Source organism: Trichosurus vulpecula, chromosome 1 (assembly GCF_011100635.1).
Source record: "Trichosurus vulpecula isolate mTriVul1 chromosome 1, mTriVul1.pri, whole genome shotgun sequence".
Taxonomy (NCBI): domain Eukaryota; kingdom Metazoa; phylum Chordata; class Mammalia; order Diprotodontia; family Phalangeridae; genus Trichosurus; species Trichosurus vulpecula.
Genome location: NC_050573.1, coordinates 411,794,145 through 411,819,724, shown reverse-complemented (window position 1 = coordinate 411,819,724; position 25,580 = coordinate 411,794,145). Strand labels below are relative to the sequence as shown.

General features: G+C 36.7%; 1 protein-coding gene across 1 annotated transcript in view; it reads left to right on the top strand.

The window, feature by feature from the left end:
• Positions 1–25,580, top strand: part of LOC118834261 (potassium/sodium hyperpolarization-activated cyclic nucleotide-gated channel 1) — a 170,697-nt gene that overhangs the window by 65,943 nt on the left and 79,174 nt on the right. The window contains exon 3 of the mRNA XM_036741726.1: positions 22,112–22,352. Coding sequence (XP_036597621.1) covers positions 22,112–22,352 — 241 coding nt within the window. The remainder of the gene's footprint in view (positions 1–22,111; positions 22,353–25,580) is intronic.

The window sequence follows — 25,580 nt, the reverse complement described above, 5'->3', positions numbered from 1 at the left end:
AGATTACTCAGAGAAGGGACTCAAAGAAACAAAGGTAAAATTCCTCCACTAGAAAAGCTGAGAGAGTCTTGCAGGCCTGCATCAAAGGTATATTTGCAAACAAAGGTGAAGGCACATAAAATGAGTGAAAAAAATAAGAGGTAAAACACCACAAGTATCAGCACTGATTAAAGGCTAGCTCAAATGAAATAACTAAATAGATCTTAAAAGCAGAAAGAAGAATGAGTAAAGCTTCAATCAAAATACAAAACTCTCTTAATAGATAATGTAGTGCTAAGAAAGTGAACAAATGCCAGATTTGGAGTTGGGGCGGGGGAAGATTCTTTTGAACAAAGCACAGAAGAATAGGAAGAACTTTTAAAATAACTGAAAAAGGGGAAAAAATCCATAAATGAAGAAACTATGGAAGTATGTTAGGAATAAAAGCTGTCAATGAAGAAGGTAGAAATCCAATTAACAGATTAGAAAATGTTAGACCACTAAGGAAAAATCTCTCTGAAGAAATGAGAGGTGAACAGATTTGGAACACAATAGTATTGAAGTGGAAGAACATTTTCCAGAAAGGAAACAAACAAACAAAATTTAAAAACCAACCAAATTCTATGTCAGCTGAACTGACTGTCTTTGAAGAAAAGTTGTGTAAGAGATTGCTCCTAGAACAACATGAAAAAATTAAAAAGAAAAAATTATCATGTTGCAGTAAGTATGTATATAGTAAATAAAGACAAGAAAATAAAGATCAAGAGAATTTATGGATCAAAGCTACAATGGGGATATGTGAGGGGAAGAAAGGTACAGACAGTAATGACAGTAGTCAAATGTAACTATCTCGATGATAACCAACTTTGGCGGGAAAGGAGAAAGACCTTCAAACACAAAGAGAAGGATATTAAAATAACCAAAGATTATTCCACCAGAATGGCTCTACTCTACCTCACCTCTAAGCTGGAGACCATAACATTTCCTGAGGCCCTAGGATTATATTCAGTTTGCCTGAATCTCAAGAAAACACTCCCTGGAGTTCTACCGGTATAGATCTTTTTTATCTGTTCCACTGGGGATTTTAGTCCTGCTTCTGATAGCCCCTTTCAATTGATCACTCCCTATTTCCCTTCCTGCCTATGCCCACAAGCCTAGGTAACTAAATCCCACTCACCAGAAGAATGAGTTCTGGATACCTCAGTGTTACCATATTCTAGGAGACTGAGCACTGGCTAGCTAACATTTGCCCAATCTTTGTAATCCCTTGCATCAACCCATCTAGTTCAGAGCTTCCTACCCCTGTATGTTACGGACTTCTTTAAAAATGTGGTGAAATCTATAGATCCTTTCTTAGAATAATGTTTTTAACTACATAAAATAAAATACATAGGGTTATAAAGGAAACCTAATATATTTAAACGCATCTTTTCTTATTTTTTGTTTCCTTCTGCATAAGTTGTAAGGTTGCTTTTTAATTTCTCATTGCACCTGCCCCATCTTCCTTTGTCTAAACAAGATATTCCTGCTTATAAGGACAGTTTCTAATCCATGGACTAGGCTAGAAGTGTAGCCATCTCCTGAGTCAATAACTCATCCATCATCAAGTACATTTGAGATGGCAAAACTATCTCCTCCTCAGTCCCCACTGCTATTAACCCAATTGCTTCCTCATGATATTATGTGACCAGGCAGGCATTTAAAAAAAAACATCCATTTGAGAAGATTTGCTAATTAAAGTAAAATTTTTCCCCAACTAAGTTCACAGACCACTTGAAATCTATCTATGGAATCCCTGCTTTATGTGAAGTCTAAATCTAGCTAGCTGTAGATGCCATTGATTCCTCTGACTTCTGCAGTCTAGGGCCAAGATGACTAAGTTTATCTTCTTCTACATTACAGCCCTTCAAATAATTGAAGACAGTTATGTCATCAATAAGTCATCTCTTCTCCAGACTAAGCATCCCTAATTCCTTTAACCAATGGTTATATGGCATGATTTCCAGGACTTTCACAGTTGTCTGGTTGCCCTCTTCTGGGCACATTCTAATTTCCTATGTCCTACCTAAAACCTTTTGTCCAAAATGGAACAAAATTAATGATTTAAGTTACAATTTAATTGTGGAGGGGCTAAATGAGAAACATCTTCCTCTCTTTCCTTATTGCTAACTCAGACATATCCAGTTTCATGAGTCAGTGACTCAAGAACTGAAAATGGAGACCTCCCCTTTTGTTACATAAGAATCTCTTCAAGGCAGCACTGCTGGAGGATATAACATAGGTAGATGCTGTTCATGCCTATACTACAAGCCTTCTTAGCATCATTAGCCCTCTTCGAAACTATTAGAATTCCAACTTTTAGAAAGGTCATTATTCCTAATTCATTTAAAACAGAATAGTAGGTAAAAAACTTGTAAGGGAACAGCTGCATTATTCTAGGGGAAAAAAATCTCAAGGCTTACCTAGAAATCCTGTATTTTAAATTGTAATGACTATTTTATATTGAACTCATTCTCTAGCATTTAAATCCTTTCTTGGTAGCTGTTGCTTTTCCAAGGCAGAATTCTGAAGTCAGCAAAGTTTGTTTTCAGACATTTTAATCTCCCTGCACTTTCCACTCTCTCCCTCTCCATTCTATTCTCCAGCACAAATTGTCTCTTTGGACCACTAACGCTTGTAACAGGTACCCTTCATGGAAAACTAGGTATTAGAGCTTTCTCTCATTGATTTAGTAATGGAATCTTACCATGCCAACTAAAATGGATTTTAATAGAGATATCCTAAAGATGGGGTTTGAGCCCAAAGAGGTACATGGGACTTTAATATAGAATAACAAAGTGTGACTGATATATTGGGGGAAGCAAACCTTTAAGTAATCCTGGCATCAATCACACATAAACATACACACACTCACATTCATCAGATAGTCATAGAACTGCACCCATGGGGAATACCATAAGTTAATTATCTTTGACAAAGTATTTTAAGATTGCAAAAAGCATCACGAAATGTTACCCTTGTGGCCCCTAAAAATACCAGCCTCTCTTTGCATCAAACTTTCTACTGGTGACAGACATGCATTTAGAGAAGTAAAACACACTCTATTAGAGCCCCTACTATCCATTGTGTCCTCCAGGCAAATGCATACGCTTTTAAAATGTCAGAATAACCAGGCAAATAAGACTATATTTACAATAGTTCACATAACTGACATTAGAGCAACATGATGGTTTTCTTTTTAAAAAATAATATTCTGAATTTTTAAATTTATTTCATCTTTTATTTCTGAATCTGTCACCTCCTTCCAACCCAGTGAGCTATGCCTTACAATAATTAAAATATTTTAAATGCTGTATTTTTTAAAAGATCATCTATTTTGATTTTCACCTCTAGACAATTGATTATGCTTAGGACCGTCCAAGACAATCTCTTTAAATATATATTTATCAAATGTTGTAGAGATTAGGAAAAGCTAGTGCAGTGTCTTGTTAGCCAGAGACTCACAGACTGCAAGTACACTATGAAGTTCCATTCTTACTAAGATACTAGCTTATACAGACCATGATTCCAGGAAGAAGACAAACTTGAGCAGTTGAGAAAGAGGTTAATGCCCTTCCTGAGCCAATCATTGAAGTTCAGAACTGTTCTATTTTTAAACCACTCTGTGTGAGAAGCTGCAGGCTGAAAATAGGTACAGATCATGTGTCCCTGCAGAATATAGAACATTGGGATATTTCATTTCCACAGAACACAGGTCAGGCTGAGAGCAGAATCCTGTCTCCTCTGACCTTTTATTTGTCTACTTATGTTGTTATTTCAGAATTGCATGATTTGTATATATATTGACTCTGAATATACTGTGATTCCAGATAGTTTTCCAGGTTATCTGCTTTTGTGAACTTATTTAGCCAAAAATGAATTATTAAAAATCAATTCCAGTTTAATAACTTAAATGTCAATGACATTGAAACAAAATCATTTATAATCATCTAACTGTTTAACTGAACTGAATAGTAGAGATCATCTAGTCCATTTCCATCATGTTAACAAATCAAGAAATGGAGATGCAAAGAGATTTCATGACCTTTTCAAGGTCAAGTAGCTCGTAGAATATAACAGAGGTCTCCTGACTCCAAATTCAATGATCTTTTTACTCTTCCTAATAAACCACAACATCTTCTTCCCACATGCAATTATTTTAATAGGCTATTTGCAAATTGTATAATTCAAAACAACACATGATAATTGAGTGTACGATAATGACAAGGCCCTACCTTAAGTGCTATGAGGAATAGAAAGTTGAATGGTACATTTTCTCTATTGTTAGATTTTAAACTCTAATGGATGACAAGCAGCATAAACAAAAATAACCATAACAATGTCAATAATACACCTTTAAATCATTCTTTCAGTTGTGCAAAGGACTAAACTTTTACATTTGAGCCTCACAACAACCTGGCAAAACAGATACTCAACTGTTGTTCTGCCAATTTTATGGATGAGGAAACTAATTATCAGAGAGATTATCAAGGGATAATCTTGTACACACTGTAATAGTCATGTGACATGCCAAGGAAGCACAGAGGAAGAAGAAATTGCTTCCAGCTTGAAGAAAGAATGGGAAATGGGCAAGAGGGAAGACCATCAAAGAAGCCTTCATGGAGTGTATGAAGTTTGCTTCCAGTTTTGTAATTTGGTTAGTCCTTTGACTTAAGGTCAGAAAGAAGACCTCCAAGGTAGAGAAAGCAGTTTAAGCAAAGGCACAGGCAGATATGGATAGGATGTTTTCAAGGTATGGTGAATAGTCCATTTTGATTGGAATAAATTTCCACTAATATAATTGGTTTTCTTTTTAATCTGGAAATATAAACTCACTGGAACATTTTAACCTCACTTCTGCTATTTTTTGATATGTTTTATGTTATAGATACATAAGAAAATTTTTGTTATACATAAATATATGTGTGTGTATATATATATATATATGTGTGTGTGTGTGTGTGTGTGTGTGTGTGTGTGTGTGTGTGCATTTGTTTCTGTATATATAAACACACGTATATGTCCGCATGTAAAATACTCATGCGAATCTGTGATTTCATCAGTTGGGCATTACTTTCAGTGATAAAGACTGTGCCCCATCAATGCATATTCCTCCCATGTAACTTTTCTCATGTGTTATCGAAGTATGTCATATGAGTTAACCCATATGCTGTCAGCCTTGTTTGTTGCCTCCTGACATCGTGAAAATGCCAGTGGGGTACTCTGGCTACCCATTTGTTGTTCCTCATTCTTGTCATCTGACCAACTCATCTTCTCTTCTTACCATACAGTGACTTGATGATATCTTTTACTCCCATTCTTCTTTAGAACTCCTCATTCTGAAACATTATAGAGCTTTCTGGAAGGGATAAATGATCCCTCAAAGAAGTTTGCCCTGTTCATCCACACAGAGAAGACTAAATAAATAATTAATGTCTATTACCCAGATTTCAACATGTGTTTGGGTAGAGTTAATGCAACAGTTTGTAAATCTGGGACTTATACTTCAGGTGGAAAGCTGATTGGGCCCAGAACAGGAAGAAGAAAGAAGACTAAGGAAATTGTAAATCTCCTATCATCTAATCAAAGCCAAGGCCACTTCTGTTGACACTTGCATTCAAAAAGTATAGCTAAATGGTAAATGGCAGCAAGAAATGGAATAAAGTTTCTTCCAAAGAACTAAAAATAAGTGTTGCGTACAGGGGAATAGTGGGGAACATGGTGCATCTGATCAGGCTGTAATACATCACTAATTTATCATATATATGACATTTTTTGTGAAAAATATTCTCTACTAGCTTATGAGCTCTATGAAAATAGTTGTCTCAATTTTCTTTGATCTCTCCCAGTACTCAGTTAATTCCTTTGCCCTTAATAATAGTATTTAATAAATCTTTGTAGAATAAATTAAGAATGGATAAAGCATTGGATAAGTAGGTAGTGGCAAGAGGAAGGTAATATAATCGACAAGAATTGAGAGGTAACTTAGAAATCATATAGTCTAAAGTATATCTATATTTATATTTTATATATATTTATCTATCGATATCTATAGATCTATATTTATATATCTATATCTATACATCTACATCTATTTCTATATCTACATTCCCTCCAACTACCCTAATACTGAGAAAGCCCAAGCCTCAGAGGTTTTCTGCAGCTCTTTTCAGAGATATTTCTAGGGACCTGTAAATTTTCAGTTCTTCCAAGGTTGTATTATCAAAGGAGAGATGTTTACTCCTCTCCTAGTCTGTGCTCTGGTCTGTGAGTGATCACAAGCACTCTTTTTCACCCTGAAACTGTGAGGAGGATTTCCTTTCCATCACCACCACAAGCTCCACCATGCCAGTGCTCCTCCTCACCCCAGGACTACCACCAAGGACTGTGACCCAGATCCAAGCACTGGCAAAGCAAGAGAATCCTGCCTCAGCACTACCAAAGAGATCCCTGCAATAAACCTCTGATCACTTGCTGGAGCCCCCCACCATTTGTGGGCCAAGAGCCCCAGAAGCAGCTACTGCCTCTGACACCACCACCACCACCACCCTGGAGGTGGGCCTAGTCCCGGAACTTGCTCTTCTCTCACTCAGTTCTGACAGAACTTTCCTACTGACTTTCTAAGTGATTTCTGGCATTTGTGGATTGAGAAGTCTAGAAACCACCACAGCTGCCAGTGATTCAGTCCCCTGAGGCCTACTCCTGCACTGTCTGTGCCTGTCCGTGATGGACTGACCTCTTCTTTCAGACTGGTGCAACAGACCTTTCCTGTTGACCTTCCAAGTTGTCTTGGGCTGGAAATTGCTTTCACTCTTTCATTTTGTGGGGTCTGCTCCTCTAGAATTTGTTTAGTCATTTTTACAGGTATTGGGAGGGGTTTGATGGAGGCCTCAAACTTGCTTGAGCAAGTTCCTGTTTTTATTCCACCATCCTTCCTCCCTCTCTTTCTCACTATTAGGGAGGGAAACATGAAGGGACTCAAGATCAAAAGCCCTGAGACAAGTATGACTAGATCAGACTGGGGTCACTTGTCTTCAGTGGCTATGCTCTTATCGTAGATCATAGGATTTAGAGCCAGAAAAGACAATTAAAATGCACTAACAGCTCTCATATTTGATCGATAAAGAAACTGATTCCCAAAGCAGTTAAATGACTTGTCTAGGATCACATAGACAAGAAGTTGCAGAGGCAAAATTCGAGTCCAGGTACTCACTCTAAATTGAGTTCTTTTTCTATTATACTTCAGTAATCTGGTCAATTCTGATTACACCTCATACTTTCTCCTTCTCACCATGGAATGGTGGCCTCACCATGAATTCTCACACTCCTGGGAATGCTGAAGACAAGACTTCTGTCACTCGGAACACTGCCTAAGGCTCTGAGCCAGAGGGAAATACATATACTCGCAGAGAAGGACAAATTACAATCCACCTCTCTAGGCTATATCAAAGGCAGCATTTCTCTGAATATCATGTCCCAGACTAATGTTGTCTCTATGCAGATCCCCAATTTGGCAACAACTCCCCAGACATACCAGGAAGTAGTTAATGCAAACATGAGAAATGGAAGATGTCCAAGGCTGATGAATAGAGCCTCAGATTTACTACTTTTGGTAGGAGAGGCAACTGATCTAGTCTGTGCTTCCAGTTGAACCATGTGTGAGTTTGATGGCATTTATGTCCCTGTACCCTTGATGCTTGTCTACTTTTGAGTCTTCTCTAAAGATGGCAACTAAACTTCTGACAGAGAAGAAGGAGCCAGTGTAGTGGGAGAGACTAAAGAAACAATGAAGAGAGTTTATGGATCAAGATGCCAAAGGCGATGGAAGAATATGAGAAGGGTGTAGGCAAGAAGGGCACCCTCGGAAATGAAAAAGGATGGATCATACATTTAAGAATATCCTAGGGAAAAAATGAAAGGCAGTAGATGGCATTACACAACCAACATATCATATCTGAAAGAAGTGAATCTTTACATGTTTATAGCCAGCAGGAAGAGATGAAGCTAGTCAGATTTCATGTGTGACATTTTCATTGAATATGAAAAGCATCAAACATTTTATTGCATTTATGCCTTGTCTATTTCCAATTCCTAAAGAGTTATGTAATCCTTAGTCCTCATTCATGACACTCCTGAGCTTTCCTACTTACCATGCCTCCAGGATACACACACACACACACACACACACACACACACACACACACACACATATATATATATATATATATATGTAAAGGCTGACAGATAAGGTCCAAGTGTTTATTTTTTTAATTTTTTTGGTCGTTTGTTCTCCCATATACCCAGTATTTTTTTTAGTAGCGATATACCTGAAAGGCATGCTGAATTATCTGAAACTTTGTTTATTACATTTGTGCAAATTAAATTATCCAAGCTATAGATGAGTTCTACCATACAATGACATCCTAAAAAGATCCATGTTCATGAAGCAGAGAATGTAATCTTTCTATGATCAGTAGAACCCCCATGAGTTGACAGCTTTGGTGGAAGTAGACAGAAAATCTCTACTAAATGATAAATATCCTTCTGCATGTAGCAGAAAGCTACTTGATGCAAAGGACGGGTAAACAAAGATTAAATTCCAAGTGGATATCACTATAGGTCTGCTCTAGAAAGAGTACCTGGGTTTTGGGAGCTAGTTCCTTTCTATATATATTGAAATACATCCTAAAAATTATAGTGAAAGGGACTCAGGAGAAAAACTTATTTTACTCAAATTTGTTTAGATGCACGTTTTTGTAAATGCATTTTTTGTGGTCAGGTCTGCCTATAAGTTTTGGCCTTTGGATGATTTCACTTAATTCCTTGCATCCTTCTTGTATGCAGCTAGAACTGAGTAAGAAAACCTACTCTGGCAAAGAAGAGTATATCAAAATCTAACTTAAGCTTTATTTGGAGACATTATGAAAAGCTAGACTAATTTGGTGAACCCTAATGATTTCCTTCTTCTTGAAGGAAATACTAGTCTACCCAGAAAATAAAATTAAAAAAAAAAGATTCCTGAATTGATCCAGTTTTCTAGAGTCTCTCCGAATTATCAAAGTCAGAGCATAACTGTACCTGACTTCTTACAGTGGCCCTCGATTAACATAATCTTCTTCAAGCCTGCCCCAGTTTAGTTAGGATTTCTAGAAAAGCCTAGACTCTAGTGCAAGGGTTAGTTTTGGTTTTTAACCTCTTAACCTGGGGGCCATGAACTTTTGTGTGTGCGTGTGTGCGTGTGTGTGTGTAATTATATCTCAATTCAGTTGGTTTTCTTTTTAATCCTATTTTTATTCATTTAAAAGCATTATTCTGAGAAGGGATCCATAAACTTCAACAGAAGGCCAATCGGTTTCATTTCACACACACACACACACACACACACACACACACACACACACTAAGAATTTCTGCTCTAGTGTGCTAAGTACTTTAAAACTTGACACATACTATAGTGTAGTCCATACTGACCAACATATCATCCTTATTATCTTAGATCAGGAATTGGCAATCTTTGGCCTATGTATATTTTTTTCTTCATGTAGGCCACCTGTTGTCACTTAACCTCCATGTACCTGAGCTTCCTGCTACTGCTACAACACTACATAAGTCTTTACGTGTTAGGGATGACATAGATAGGATTCATTATTTGGGTGGTAGCTATACTGGAAGACTTCTGAGTGTCCTTCCAACTCTGAGGTTCTAGGACACCACCCCACTCTCAAAAGAGTTGCTGTTATATCATCGGAAGAAGTGAGGCTTGTTGTTTGGCCACCATCACTACAGCCACTTCCCTCTCTCCTCTACCCTTCCAAAGATGGAAAGTGGACAGGTATGCAAACATGGTAGATTGCATTAGAAATTTTGCCAGTACTTTTTTAGAAGCTCATTTGAATGTTCTGGCATATTCTGATAGTTTCTGAGAGATATTGGAATGTTATCAAACCAATTCTCATCTACCCTTTCCTGCTGTTTTGTATATCATTAGCCTGAGGACAGGAGCATCTGACTCTGGCCAAAGCAAGTTCTCAGTTTTAGTTAGATTTGTCTACCATGTCCTATAAAGTTTTTCTATACTATCTACAATAATCCTACTGTGGATATCTCCTATACCACTTACTTTTAGCAAGTGTTTGCCCTTTGTGAGCAGAAGCAAAAGAAGAAGCAACAGAAGAGAATATGTAGCCTTGAAGTATTCAAAGGATTGAAAAACGTAGAATTGACATATGCATGGAAACAGACACACTATCTTATAAAAATTGACTGACACAGGTACATCATTTCTTTTGTTTTCAACATATCTAACAATTATAGTCATAGAGAATTGTTTGGAACAATGAGAGGTTAAATGACTTTCCCATGTTCCTGTGGCTAGTGTATTTCAGGGGTAGGATTTGAATCTTTGTCTTTCTGACTCTAAAATTAGTCTTTCATCTACTCGCACATACTACATGTAGTCTGTACCTTTCCAGGTTGTGCTAAAAATACTACCTTCTGTCTTTCCTGAAATGTGTCATTGTGAACGTATGGCAACTCCATACCTGGCTGTAATAAACATTGCATTTCCAAAAAAAACTGAACCAAATATTGAGATAAAGAATAGGACATAATTATTCTACTTCTAAACCCAACTGCTCGTGTGTGTGTGTGTGTGTGTGTTTGTTTGTGTGCACATGCACTCGTGCTCATAAGCATGCACATGTACTTATCTTTTCATTTTTTGTGTATGCAAGTTAGTATGCATGGATTAATCAGTTATCTCTACTAGAGAGATATTAATGGTCAATAGCATTTATATGCTCTCTGAAATCTTTAATGTGACTTCTAAACATGGATTTGCAACCAAATTCCTTTAATCATCTTCAACTGGTAACTTTCTCCTTTCAATTCTCTATGAACACTTTCTACTTGTCTTCATCATTGGAATGCAATTGTTTTCACATTGGCATCGCCCTTGGAGTCTGTTTGTTGTATTTGAGAGTTAGAATCTTCCCCCTTCCTCTGATGCTCAGTAGAGCTACCTCTTTTTCATGAATCACTATTGTGCTTTGCTCTAGGCAGCACTACTTTCTTGTGTACTGTGTTCTAAAATGAAACCATATTGATTTTGCTATGCCTATCGTGGTATATGAGACACAGTCTAACGATGGGCTATCAATGTAAATATTCAGTTTTTTACTGTGTGTGTGTGTGTGTGTGTGTTTGTGTGTCTGTGTGTGTGTGTGAGAGAGAGAGTTTTCCTATTTCTACATTGAGGTCTTTATTGCCCCTAATTGTATCCCTAATTGAATTGAACAATGTCTACTCTCACCCTACATCAAACTTAATAGTGTGATATATTTATGTTTATCAGGATAGCAAAGAACTAAGACTAAATTAATTGCAGACTTCATTTGTATTCATAATTTAAAGTTGAAATTTGATTGAATGTGGAGAAATTAAATTAAATGCAAAACAAAATGTAGCCACAAGAAAGGCTAAACAAAATTTTAATGTGTATATTTCAAAGCTCAGTAGCTTTGATTAGATTTTGTTTAAGTCACTTAGTTATATTATGCCATTTTTAGCACTGAGACACATTAGGCCAATTGTTGGGTTTTTTTTAACTCAGAATAGAAAAAGTCTTCTAACATACTAATGATATAGCTGGGTTTCTTAACCAGTACTCTTTAGAGAATTTTTAAGATATTAGTCTTTGCCTACAACCCCCATCTCTCAAATCTTCAAGCCCTAAACCTTTCTCTTTCCTGGACAAAGACTTACAGAAACATTTCTAAATCAAAACCAAAAACCTCTCTCTTCTATTTTTAATTTTTATTTAGCATCAAATCCAATCTTGAAAATGTCTGCTTTAAATTTATTCCTTTGAACTTTGTATTATTTCATAGCAAGATGTAGAGAATGTGGTTTGGTGGCAGAATCTATGATATATACATAGGCAGCAGGGTTCAGTGAAAAGAATACTAAACTTGGAACCACAGGACTGAAGTAAGAATCCTGTTGAGCCACTTGTTACTTTTGATAATTTAGCCAAAGCTTTTAGTATTTTTTGTTGTTGTTTGTGTTTGTCCTTCGTTCTCGAAGAGGACCATGATGTCATTTTTGTCACGTCTGACTTTTTGTGCCCCCACTCTTTTGGAGTTTTCCTGGCAAAGATAATGAAATGGCTTGCCATTTCCTTCTCCAACTCATGTTACAGATGAGGAAATTGAGGCAAACAGTACAAAATGAATTGTGTAGGGTCATACAGCTAGTAGTTATCAGAAGACCAGATTTGAACTCCAAAAGAGGAGTTTTTCTGATTCAGGACAGATACTCTATCCACTGTTCCACATAGCTCCCTTCTTAACATCTTAGGGCTTCAATTTCCTCATTAGAAAAAGAGAGGAGTGGACTAGATGACTATCAGGTCCATTTCAACTCTAGTTCTCTGTTCCTTTGGTAACAAAAAAAAGTTTTTTTAAAAATAAAATCAGAAAAAAACAAAATTTCTCCAAATGCCTTGGTGCCTGGCATCTAAAACATCCTTATTGAGAGAGAAGTCAGATGGGAAGAGAAAAATCAAAATAATGTTTGGGATTTAGAGGATGTAAACTGTGTCTTTTGTTTACATTGTCACTTAGGGCTGTATAACATAGTGCAAGTGGGAATGCCCCTGAAGACAAAAATCTAACTGAAGAAAAAGATTCCAGTTTGAGGTAGGAGCCATGAAAGAAGAGGCATCAACAGGGGAAGGGACTGTGTATATGCTTCCTACCAATAGGGAAAAAAGTAAAAATCAAACACCCAATTATCAGTAGCTTTAAGAGAGTTTACTTTCTCTTTATGGTATTAAAGATCCTCACACTTATTCTATCTATTAACTCAGGAAAAAAATAATCAAATGTTGTTCATTGAGGAACTAAATAAACAATTACGTAGTTGAGTGAATAACCCATTTCAACAAAGACTGACTCTAACAGTGTCAAAACTTATAGAAATATGCTCAACAAGGAGGTAATATTGATTTTAGAGTTTATATGAATCTATGATCAGTGGTTGTGATAGGTTTTCTATTTTGACCATAGTAGATATCACAATAGAAGCATTGAGAATCGTCCATTTTATAGATCATCTAGGATGATGCTTAAGATTCTTGAAGCTAGGCTTCAGCAATATGTGAACTCAGAATTAGCAGAAGAGCAGGCTGGTTTTTGAAGAAGAGGAGGAACTAAAGACCAAATTGCCAACATTTGCTGGATTATAGAGAAAGCAAGGGAGTTCCAGAAAAAAATGAAAAAACATAAAAAACCTCATCTACCTGTTCCCCATTGACTACACTAAAACCTTTGACTGTGTGGATCACAACAAAATGTTGCAACTCCGTAAAGAGATGGGAGTACCGGATCATCTTATTTGTTTCTTGCCTCTACATGGATCAAGAAACAACAGTTAGAACTGAACATGGAACAGCTGGTTTAAGATTGGGAAAAGAGTATGACACGGGTGTATATTGTCATCTTAATTAACTTATATGCAGAGTACATCAAGTGAAATTCCAGGTTGGATGAATCAAAAGCCAGAATTAAGATTGCTGAGAGAAATATCAACAATCTCATATATGCAGCTGATAGCACTCTGATGGCAGAAAGTGAAGAGGAATTAAGAAGCCTCTTAATGAGGGTAAAAGAGAAAAGTGTAAAAGATGGGTTGAAGCTTAACATTAAAAACAAACAAAAAATTAGGATCTTGGCAACTGATCCCATCACTTTTTGGCAAGTAGAGGGAGAAGAATTGGAAACAATGTCAGATTTTATATTCTTAGTTTCAAATATTACTTCAGACCATAACGGCAACCATGAAATTAAGACATTTGCTCCTTGGAAGGAAAGCTACAGCATATATAGACATTATATCAAAAAGCAGAGACATCACTTTGCTGACAAAGGTACATATGGTCAAAGCTTTGATTTTTTTCCGGTAACAATGAGAGTTGGCTTGTAAGGAAAGATGAACATGAAATTGAAGCTTTTGAATTCTGGTGCTGGAGAAGACTTTTGAAAGTCACTTGGAGATCAAGAAGATCAAAACAGTCAAAACTTAAAGAAATTAACTGTAACTGTTCACTGGAAGTACAAATACTAAAGCTGAAGCATAAATACTTTGTCCACATAATGAGAAGATGGGACTCATTGGAAAAGACTTTGACACTGGAAAAGATTGAAGGCAAAATGAAAAAGGGGACAGAAAAGGATAAGGTGGATAGATACTATCACAGAAACAATGCATATGAAGTTGGACAGACTCTGAGAGACGTGGAGGGTGTGCTATGATCCACGGGGTCAAGATCAGGTGGACATGACTGAATGACTGAACAGCAACAGTGACAAAAAGCATCGAGATACCTGATCAGTCAGCATGTGTTTATAAAGTACTTTCTATTTGTTAGGTACTGTGGTAAATCCTAACGATACAAAAAAAATGCAGAAATCTGGCCCTTGCCCTCAAGGAGTTCAAATTCTAATTTGGGAGACAACATGTAATTACCTAGGGATATATAAGACATATACAGAGCATGTGAAAGGTAATCTCAGAAGGATGAACGAACCCCAGCCAAGAAAGGGAAGAGCACCGGGGAAGCCTTGCTATATAAAATAGGATTAAAGCTGATTGTCATAGGAAGCCTAGGAGGCTAAGTGGAGAAGGGAAATGAGATTGTTAACTTTTTCCTTTAGATATTTTAGCATTCTTCCCTTGCCACCCTTATCATTGAGAACGCACCAATTAGAGTCGTTATAGCCATGCCATTAATAGAATCTTTCTCATCAGAACATTTGCCTACCAAATGTACTTTAAATCTTTTTTGGTTTGTTTATTTGTTAAAAACTGTAGCTTACTGATAAACCTCTAATGACCTCTCCTATTCAGTAGAATGACCAATGACTGATCTAGTCAAAGAATTCTTGGATACAGTATAGGGAAAGTACATTTTATTTATTGGAACAAATAAATAAATATGGCACATTTAAAGCTGTGAAAATCAAACTAGCCTAGTGTGAAATGGAAATACTGACAATTTATCTAGATTTTCAACTCAGATTTTAATTATTTTTATAGCAGATGGAGTTTCCATGGTAACCATTGCACGAAATATAATAAAAATAATGTAAACTCTTATGACTTTTTACCAAAACTACACGAACTTGAAAATTCAACCAAGCAACAAATGAAATGCCATTAAATAATATGCACTTGAAGCTGGCACATGACCACAAACTTTGAGTTTAATTTTGCTAAAAATTTAAATGATCTCAGGAGATATTTCCAGTTTTCCTTTAAGCAAAATCATTAAGCAACCAAATGGTAATCTAACATGAGTTAAGTACTAGAAAAGATTCAATAAAACATCTCAAGATTCAATAAAATTTTCATCTGGCCTGTTAGGAGAGTAGCTAAAAATTCCTTTTAATTGAAGGCTAAGTGTTCTCTTTCCTAAAATATGAAATCGAATAAAAAGGCACTGATTCTTATATATGAAGTGATATTTTCCCCTCTAAAGTCCAAAGAGGAAAAAATCTGGGCAGATAGGTAGGCAGTACAGTGGACAGAGGACTGAAGACTCAAACTCAGGAAGACCTAAGTTAGAATCAAGCCTTAGATACTATGAGCTGTGTGACCTTGGACAAGTCATTTAAGCCTTTTTTTCACCTCAGTTTTCTCAACTGCAAAATAGCACCCACTTCCCAAGGTAGGTATGAAGATCAAATTATTACTTGAAGAGTACTAAACATCAGGCCAGGCATATGAGAGGAGCTATATAAATGCTAACTGTAATGATTATTACTTGACCTATATACATTAGAAAATCTAGGTACAAGTGCTGAGTTGGATAACTGCTATCTATCTTGCGATGGGCATGTATCTCATATTCTCTAAACTTCATATTTCTCACCTAGAAAAAAGGGAATAACTATTTACAGCAGATATTTCATAGTTCTATGTGAGGAAAATATTTGTAAACTTTAAAATGTGTTATTTTTTTCTTATTTGTTGTTAAAACCCTTCCATTGGACCAGGCTTATAAGGTCCAGTAGAGAAGAATCTTGCTTTGTGATTTTCCTTCCAAATGCTAAACACTTGCTCACCTTTTGTCTTATTCTTTCTGTTCTATCCTCTGAAGTAAAATAGTCTCTTTTTATATGAAGGCCTTTAATAGGCTAATCTTCATCTCAGAGGATTTAAATGGAAATTTCAGGCAGTGTGATAGACCTAAAGATAATGCTTTTTCTTCTCTTTTTTTAAACCATAACTCACAGGTATACAGGTATGAATAGAATCAGCCCAGTCCTTCAGCAATTCCCAAGCAAAATAATACAATGTACTTCTCTAGATTTTTAGAGAAAATTTGCATCAAGATTCTGTGTCCTAAAGCATTCTAATCTTAAGAGTCAAATGGCACCTTTACCATAATCAATGTGTACAGAATCTGAATATCTGTCTCTGTCGGTGTAAATTTTGTGGTTTTATGTCTTTTTGTAAATTATTAAATAAAATGGATTTTGTGCCTGACAGTGTCGTTTAAAAGTGTGAACCTGTGAAATGCTCTTAATGATGATGATGAAGGTGGATGGGAAGGGGAGGAGAAGGGGACAGGGAAGAAATTAACTATAGTATCTGTGATCAGCGACAGTAACTGCAGCAGGAAGAGCTAAGGCCTGAAACAAATCTCGGTATTTACTATTGGTAAATATTGTTTGCAGAGGCTCTTTGGGATTCAATTGACTTTGGGATTTAATTTGCTTATTGTAATATTTGTGGAATAATAGTTTCATCTAAAATATATATTTAATATAAAATTATAATGTTTTAACATTCTCAAAATACTAAAAAAAGATAATAATAATAATAATAGCTAATATTTATGTAGAGCTCACTGTGTGCCAGGCACTATGCTAAATATTTTAGAATTTTATTCTCATTTGATCTTTATAATAACCCTGGGAGGTAGGTGCTACTGTTATCCCCATTTTACAGGTGAGGAAACTGAGGCAAAGAAAGATTAAGTAACTTGTCTAGAGTAACACAGCTAGTAAGTATCTGAGACTGGATTTGAAGTCAGGAATTTCTCATTTCAAGTCCAGCAATCTCTCCACTGTGCCACTGAGCTAGCATACATACATAAATACACAAATACATACATATGTGCATACATATATACATACATACATATATATGTACATATATGCACACATATAAACATGTGTATATACATATATGCTTATAAAAGGTATATTTTCTCTAGAGAACATAAATTATGTATACTTCTAATTTCTATGTTATTATTATGCATATATGAGATATTTGGGCAGCTAGGCTATACAGTGGACAGAGTGCCATGCCTGGAGTCAGGAAGACTCATCTGCCTACATTCAAATTTGGCCTCAGACACTTACTAGCTGTGTGGCCCTGGACAAGTCACTTAACTCTATTCTTGTCACTTTCCCCATCTGTAAAATGAGCTGGAGAAGAAAATGGCAGACCATTTCAATATCTTTGGGTCCTGAAGACTTAGAAACAACTGAAAATGACTGAAAATAACAAGAGATTTCCAGTTTTTAAATGCTTTATTATAGTCAAAATTATTTGATAAAATTTGATAACCCTCCTGGGTTAGAAATAATCAGTCAAATTCAAAATATTTCAAGGGAACAAGGAAAGAAAACGTTTTACTTAAATGATTAATTCTGAAACCCATTTTTCTCAACTGCTGGGCAGTCATAAGTTTGGCAACTGAATGTAAATCTCTAAAGCATATTTTATTATTGCCATAATATTCCTGCATTGGCTTCTTGCTGGCACTTTTCTATGTTCTTTCCCTTATTTTTTGTTTGTTTTGTACAACAGCCAAAAACATGCTCTAAATGCAGTAATGATATGTGTCGCATTGTTACTCTGGACAGGAAAAAGTATTTATAGGAGCTAAGTATGTTGATAGCAACAATAATAATATTCACACACATTAAAAGAGTAGGCATGTGAAGATAGGTCAGTCAGTCAATCAATACCCACTTACTGAGGACCTACTGCAGGCACTATATACTATGGGCCGAGAGTACAAATACAAGCAGAAAAATGTACCTTCCCTCAAAGAGATTATATTTTAATGGGGGAAGACAACATATAAAAGGGAACTGAAAATAAGATGGGAGAAAGCCCTATGGAGATGAATCAGGAGTGCAGCCTAGAGAAGAATTAAGAAATGATTAGGCATGGGTCTCTTCCTTAAAATGGAGGTTCTGGGAGGGACCAGTCAGTCAGAGGGAGAGGCCACAGGAGCAGACTGTGGAGCAAGGATGAAGAGATTTCTGCGGTGTGGTAGAGAAAACCTTGCCTTTGTTGAAACATATATCAACACCCCTTTGCCTTAACAGATGATACTCATGAGTTTCTCTGGTTGAAAAAAATCCTTTATGTCATGGCCAACCTTCAGGTGACAAATCTGTACTTGGTACTTAGCTAAACTGTATTTATACAATCATTGGAAGGGCACATTCTCAGAGCCTTTCTAGACTTCTAGTAACTCCCAGATCTTATGTTCTGCTAGGATATACTCTGAGATCCCCAAAATCAGAATCTATTTCATAATGAGGCATCAGAGGAGGACTCTAGAAGAGGAAATCTCCCCTTACAATGAGATTAAAAAAAGAAAATCACATGCTCTGCTGATCTTGTGGGAGGTCAGTAGTATTCACTATGCATATGAAGGACAGTCCATGCATGAAAATATATGCCTATTTTATAAATGAGACATTAAAATACTAAGAGATGTATAAATACCAAGAGATTTGCCCAGGGGTCATGAAGCAGTTCAGTGGAAGGATCACTTTGCATCTTTAGTTAACAGTGATGCTAACAGGGATAATTATACAACAACTAAATTATGCCTTTGAAGAGCTTACAGGATTATTAACTTCTCCAAGTATATGTTCCCCAAGGATTTCCACCTTCTTGTGCTCTTCGGGAATGTGACATTTAGGGGAAAAAATATATATATGTGTGTGTATATACGTACATACATACATATATATATATATATATATATATACACACACACATACATATACACACATACATACATACACACCCATATATACGTATATATGTGTGTATATGTGTATGTGTGTATACATACATACATACATATGTATGTATGTATATATGTATATACACGTTTTAGTTCACTCTCAGATTTACCAAAATGCTTCTTTACTTAACTTTTAGGTCCCCAATATAGGCAAATGAAGTCTCCAGTGGAAACAAGAGAAGCCATTAAGATCTCTTAAGGGGGCATTTAGATTCAAAAAAAGCCTCATTCTGATTCCATCTGTTTCCTCCTCACATATTTGCTAGCTTTGTGCAGCTTAAATTAGAAGGTGTTCATGTAGAAATTTTAAAAAATACAGAGAAATAAGATGAGAGAATTCATCTTAATAACAAAAAATGTGATCATGGGAGTACCAATGACAAAGCTGACTTTATTCAATAAGTATGTATTATGTGACTGTTGTAATCGTTTAAGCTTTGTCCAACTCATTGCGACCCCATCTTTGGGTTTTCTTCTCAAACTTATTGAAGTAGTTTGCCATTTCCTACTCCAGCTCATTTTATAGGTGAGGAAACTTGAGCAAACAAGGTTAAACGACTTGCCCAGGCTCACACAATTAGTAAGTGACTGAGGCCAGCATTTAACTCAGGAGGATGAGTCTTCCTGCTCTAAGGCCCATACCCTATCCATTATACCACCTAGCTGCCGCATTAAGTGCCTACTGTGTGTCATGTACTGACTCTGGGCTGGTCACACACACACACACACACACACACACACACACACACACACATCCCTGGCCCCAACAAACTTTCACTCTAAAGGAGGAGACTACATGAAAATAAATAGATCACTATAAGATACATAAAGAGAAATGGTAGGTAACTTTAGAGGGCAGCTGGGAGAACAGAAAAGGCTTCCTGCTGAAACTGGAATTTACACTGGCTATCGAAAGAAGCTAGGGACTCTCAGAGGTAGAAGTGAGGAGGGAGAATATTCCAGGAATCAGACAGCCAATGAAAAGGCCCAGATGGAGTATCTTGTGAGAGAGAATGCAAGTAGGCCAGTATAGCCAGGTTGTAGAGTGAACAGAGGGAAGTAAAATATAAGGAGAAGGAGAAAATTGTGGGATGCCAGATGGAGAAGAACTTTAAGTGTCAAACAAAGGACTTTTTATTTCATTCTGGAATCAATGGGGAGCCATTGGAGTTATTGAGGAGGGAAGAAATCATTTTAGCTTCATGGAGAATGTGTTGTAGTGGTTAAAGACTAGAGTCAGGAGGACCAAAGAGAAGGCTATTGCCATAATCTAGATGAGAAGTGATGAGGGCCTGATGGGAGCCTTTAGAGAAAATATTTATTCAAATACATACAGGGAAATTGAAAAGGCCATTAAAATATATCAAATTATTTTCTACTACAGCAAGATGAGAGAACAGGGATAAAGAACGTAGAATGGAAGCAAAAATCGTCTCTACTGCATATTAAATAAAGATTAGATCACAGATCTTCAAATGGCTAGGTGGCACAAGGACAGAGCTCCAGGTCTGGAATCAAGAAGACTAATCTCTGAGTTCAAATCTGGCCTTAGACACTGACTAGCTGAGTGAACCTGGGCAAATCATTTAATCCTGTTTGCCTGTTTCTTCATCTGTAAAATGAGCTGGAGAAGGAAACGTCAAACGACTCCAGTACCTTTCCAAGGAATCCCCAAATGAGGTCATGAAGAATCAGACATGACTGAAAATGATTGAACAGCAAAGATCATAGATCTAGAACTGGAAGGGTGCTAAGACACTGTCTAGTTCAACTTTGTCATTTTATAAACGAGGAAACTGAGGCCCAGAGGGGTTAAGTGATTTTTTTAAGGTCATATAGGTAGTAAGCGAGATACAGAATTTGTACCCATGTCCTGTGACTCCAAAGTCAGTTTTCATTCCCCGATACCACAAATAATATCATCTACCTTTTTATAGGACTTTAAGGTTTAAAGATTGTTTTTATCACAAAACCCCAAGAGGTAGTAATGAAAGTATTATTATCTCCATTTAAAAATGAGAAAATAGTCTCAAAGGGTCTTACACATGGCCAAACAGGTAACAAGTGCCTGATGAAGCATCTGAACCTGTGTTAAATATAGCTCTTCATAGAGTCCATAGAGAGGACTACACATTCTCCACATCCATTGAAAACCTAAAACCAAAACCCTAAACCTCACCTTTACTTCTCTTTTCTTTGGTATCTTAGACAAATGGGTGCAGATCCATATGTCCTGGTCGGGAGAATTCCTGGTTAAGTTTTGCTTGGCCTTAGACCCATAGAATAGAAAGAGAACAACAGAATTAACAAGCCTGAGGCACAAACTACAGACCCTCTCAGAGGTCATGTCAGGACATGTGTGGGAGGAAATAGCTATTTTTCCTAGTGTTGCCCATTTCATGCCAACCAGAGGAGAACCAAAATCCATTCTAAAGAATGGTGGTTTTTTTTCCTTTCAGTTGTTGTGAACAGTGGGATCTAGCTATACCATTATTTTTGTTCCCAGAAATCAGAGTATCACTTTTGTGACCCAGCTATCCATGGTCACTGATGCTAGGTGGAGAGTTTTGATTAAAAATAACAATAATAGTAATCCTTTTGCCTCTCAGCTGGGTATGTCTCAGTATTAATAATGTGTGTACAAGGAAGGACAATTAAATTATACTAAAGAAAAGCATGTATGGTGCATTTTATAATGCTGCATTTAGCAGGAAATGATTAGACTTTTTTCTTCCCTGAAAAGGTTATAAAAATGACTAGAATTTCTGACATTTTCTAAAGTCTAAAGCCTGAAATGCTAAAAATCTGGCAGAGTTATCAAAAATATGTGCTATACTGGGACTCCTGAGTTTATATTTCTAATTTTTCAATGTGATTTCAATGACCCATTCCATTTTTAAATATATGCTTGCTTGGATATCTCACCTCCACCTTAATAATTTTTTTTCCCTTTTTCCTCTCACCTTTTAGGAGATAGTCAACTTCAACTGTAGGAAGTTGGTGGCCACCATGCCACTTTTTGCTAACGCCGATCCCAATTTCGTGACAGCCATGCTGAGCAAACTAAGGTTTGAGGTATTCCAGCCTGGAGATTATATCATTCGAGAAGGAGCTGTGGGTAAAAAAATGTACTTCATCCAGCATGGTGTGGCTGGTGTCATCACAAAATCCAGTAAAGAAATGAAGCTGACGGATGGCTCTTACTTTGGAGGTTAGTGAAAAGGAAATCCAACTAAGGTAGAAAGAAGAAATTTGAGTTATATTCTGACTATGAAGGGTACCTGAGTTTTTTAATGTTATTGTTGAGTGTGGATTCCTGCTTGGATTTTGATAAGGGGATTGTTGCATAACATGTTTTCGTAATACAGAAGCTGTGTTTTTTTATTTCATTTTGTTTTGAAAGTACGGGAGATTTCCTTTTGAGGAAGCTGTTTTCTAATGAGCCTAGTATCATAGAACTTTAGTGATGGAGTGATGGTTAGAGAATGAGTCACTTTACTTTCATTTCTTTTAAATATTCCTTTGGTGCTTTTTTTGGTATGTTTAATGTCATTTGTTTGATCTATACCATCAATAGAACCTCTGTTTTGTAACCAAGTTGTTGATGTTGTTGAGTCATTCCAGTCATGTCTGACACTTCATGAACCCATTGGGGGTTTTCTTGGCAAAGATGCTGGAGTGCTTTGCTCTTTCCTTCTCTAACTCAATTTATAAATGAGGAAACTGAGGCAAACAGGATTAAGTGACTTGCCCAGGGTCTCACAGCTAGTACCTGAGGCCAGATTCAAATAAGATGAATATTCCTAATTCCAAGCCCAGCACTCTATTCACTGTGCAACCTAGTTGCTCCCACCCAAAAAGTAGAGTTAAGCAGAATAAATTGACATATTGGTCACATCTGGTAGCATATGTATCTTTTCAGCCATGTGGCATAGTGAAGGTACAGATCACTGAATTTCAAGTCAGGAAGACTTGCGTTAGAAACCAACCTCAGACACTTGCTGTGTGACTCTGGGCAAGTCACCTAAATTCTCTAAATATTAGCTTCTTTATTGGTAAATTGAAGTCATTAGATTTAATGATGCCCAAGGTCCCTTCCAGCTCTAAATCTATGATTGTTTTTTACATATTGTCTGCTACCTCTCAATTAAAAAGACGATTAGTCATGATTAGTCCTTTAGAATCTTTCTTGTTTTACAGGTGAGGAAACCAAGATGCAGATACATTAAATAGCATGCCCAAGGTAATACAGCTAGTTAGTGGCAAAGAAAGGATCGCTGGAACTTGGTCTTTTTACGTGACACCAAAACGTCTCTCTAGTATTAGGAAGATAGATTCACTTTGAAAAATTTCAACAATATTCAAGTAGGCTTTATAATGCTTTTATCCCAAAACAGTGATTTCAGAGAAAGAGGAGAAAAAGTGCCTGAGTAGGAAACAAGTAAGCACTGTCTGAGCCACATAGGAAAGTTACAAAGGCAATATTCCTTATAGAAGTAAATGATTAAAGGCATTGTGCAGGAGGAACGGGGACTGCAGTCATAAAGATGAATTAGTATGAGAATACAAAGTGAATTTGATGAATAAATAAGGAAAAGGAGATTTTAAGAGGGGCATAATAGGAAAGAATTTTTTAAATATGTATTTTTGAACAGCAGGAGGAGAGAAAAGTGAAAAGGAAGAAGCTAAGAAGAAAATAAAACAGATAAGTCACAGGGATAGGATAAAATGTAGAGCTTAGAAAATAAGAGTATCTAGCTATCACAATTTAGGAAAAGACTAGCTGTCAGGTATGTACAGGAAAGTATAAAACATTCACCAGGCTTGCAAGATTGTGTGGTGGAGTTGACAGAAATTATTCCCAAGGGAGAGATAAAAGATTTAAGAAAAGAGATAAGGTGGTCACCCTTTTTCATAAACTTTAGTTAGAAGCAAGATATCCAGAAGGAGATGAGAAAGCAGTAGAGTAGATACAATGTGTAAAAAAGAAATGTTGACAAAGCTAAAGCTATAGATATAGGACAGTGATGATGTCTTGAGGACATGGGATAGAAAAGGTCCCCATGTAGCTGACAGAAAAGAAATAGTAAATATATAGAACAGAAAATAGAAGAAAACTCTGTTTAATAATAATGGAAAATAGTAAAAGTGAAAGAAGAACCTTTACAGGAGATTCTGAATGTTACAAAGGGAAAATGAGTGTCAGTGTAAACCATGGATGAGTCAAAAGCTTTTAAACAGTTTTCTAGAAATAAAACAACAGATCCACAGAGAGACATAAGCATTTTTAAGTACTTCTTATGTGCCAAGCACTGTGATATCTGTCATTTACAGAAATCTCATTTGGTTCTCACAAAAACCTGTGAGGTAGATGCTATTATGATCTCTTTTATAATTGTCCAGGTTCACAGAGGTAGAAAGTGTCTGAAGCTATGTTTGAACGCAAGTCTTCCTGACTCCAGGTCCAGCAATCTATCTACTTCACCATCTAGCTGCCTGAGGAGTATTGACCAATAAAAAAGGACATACATAATAAGCCAGGAAAACCAGGAAGCAGAGATGTAGAGGAAATGCATTGCAGGCATGAAGGACAGCCAGAAAAAGTTCCCTAAGCCTTTCTAAAAAATGGTGTGATTTATTGAACAACTAGGTGACTGTTGTCACTGGATTGAAGAGTATCTGGCAGGGATTAACATGTGAAAGGTCAAAAAGGTAGGAGAAATCTAGATTATGAATGACTTTGAATGCCAAACGGAGGACTTTGTATTTGTTTCATCCAGGAAGTGATATGGAGTGATTGAGTGACCTCAACAGTAAGAGAGAAGTTTGACAACTGATCACAAGGAGATTATAGGACATGCTCTTTGCTGGCACTGGGGGAAAGACTCTGTTGCTTTGCCCACATTCAGATCTGGGTTGCAACTGAGTGACTGTCCCAGGGTGAGGAGGAATACCAATATACCAGAGCTTGTGGCTTCAGTAGAACAGGGACTCTCATCACAGTTCCAGGGCAGAAAAATAATGCTTGTGGTCACTCATAGACCAGAGAACAGGCCAGGAGAGGAGTAAACAGCTCTTCTTGGATTATACCACCATGCAAGAACTGAAACATTAGAGGTCCCTAGAAGTATCTCTAAAAATAGCTGACCAAAATCTCTGAATCTTGGGACAGTGCACCCTCTACCCTGGAATCAGAGCCCTACTTTAACAAAGAGTTAAAAGGTCAAGAAATAGGCTGGGGAAATGAGCAAGCGAAAGAAAAGTTACTAGGTTGACAAGGAAGATCAAAACACACACTCAGAAGAAAATCACAAAGTCAAAGCTCCTACATCCAAAGCCTCCAAGAAGAATATGAATTGGTCTCAGGCCATGGAAGGGCTTAAAAAGGATTTTGAAAATCAGGAAAGGTAAAGGGAAAACTGGAAAGAGAAATGACAGT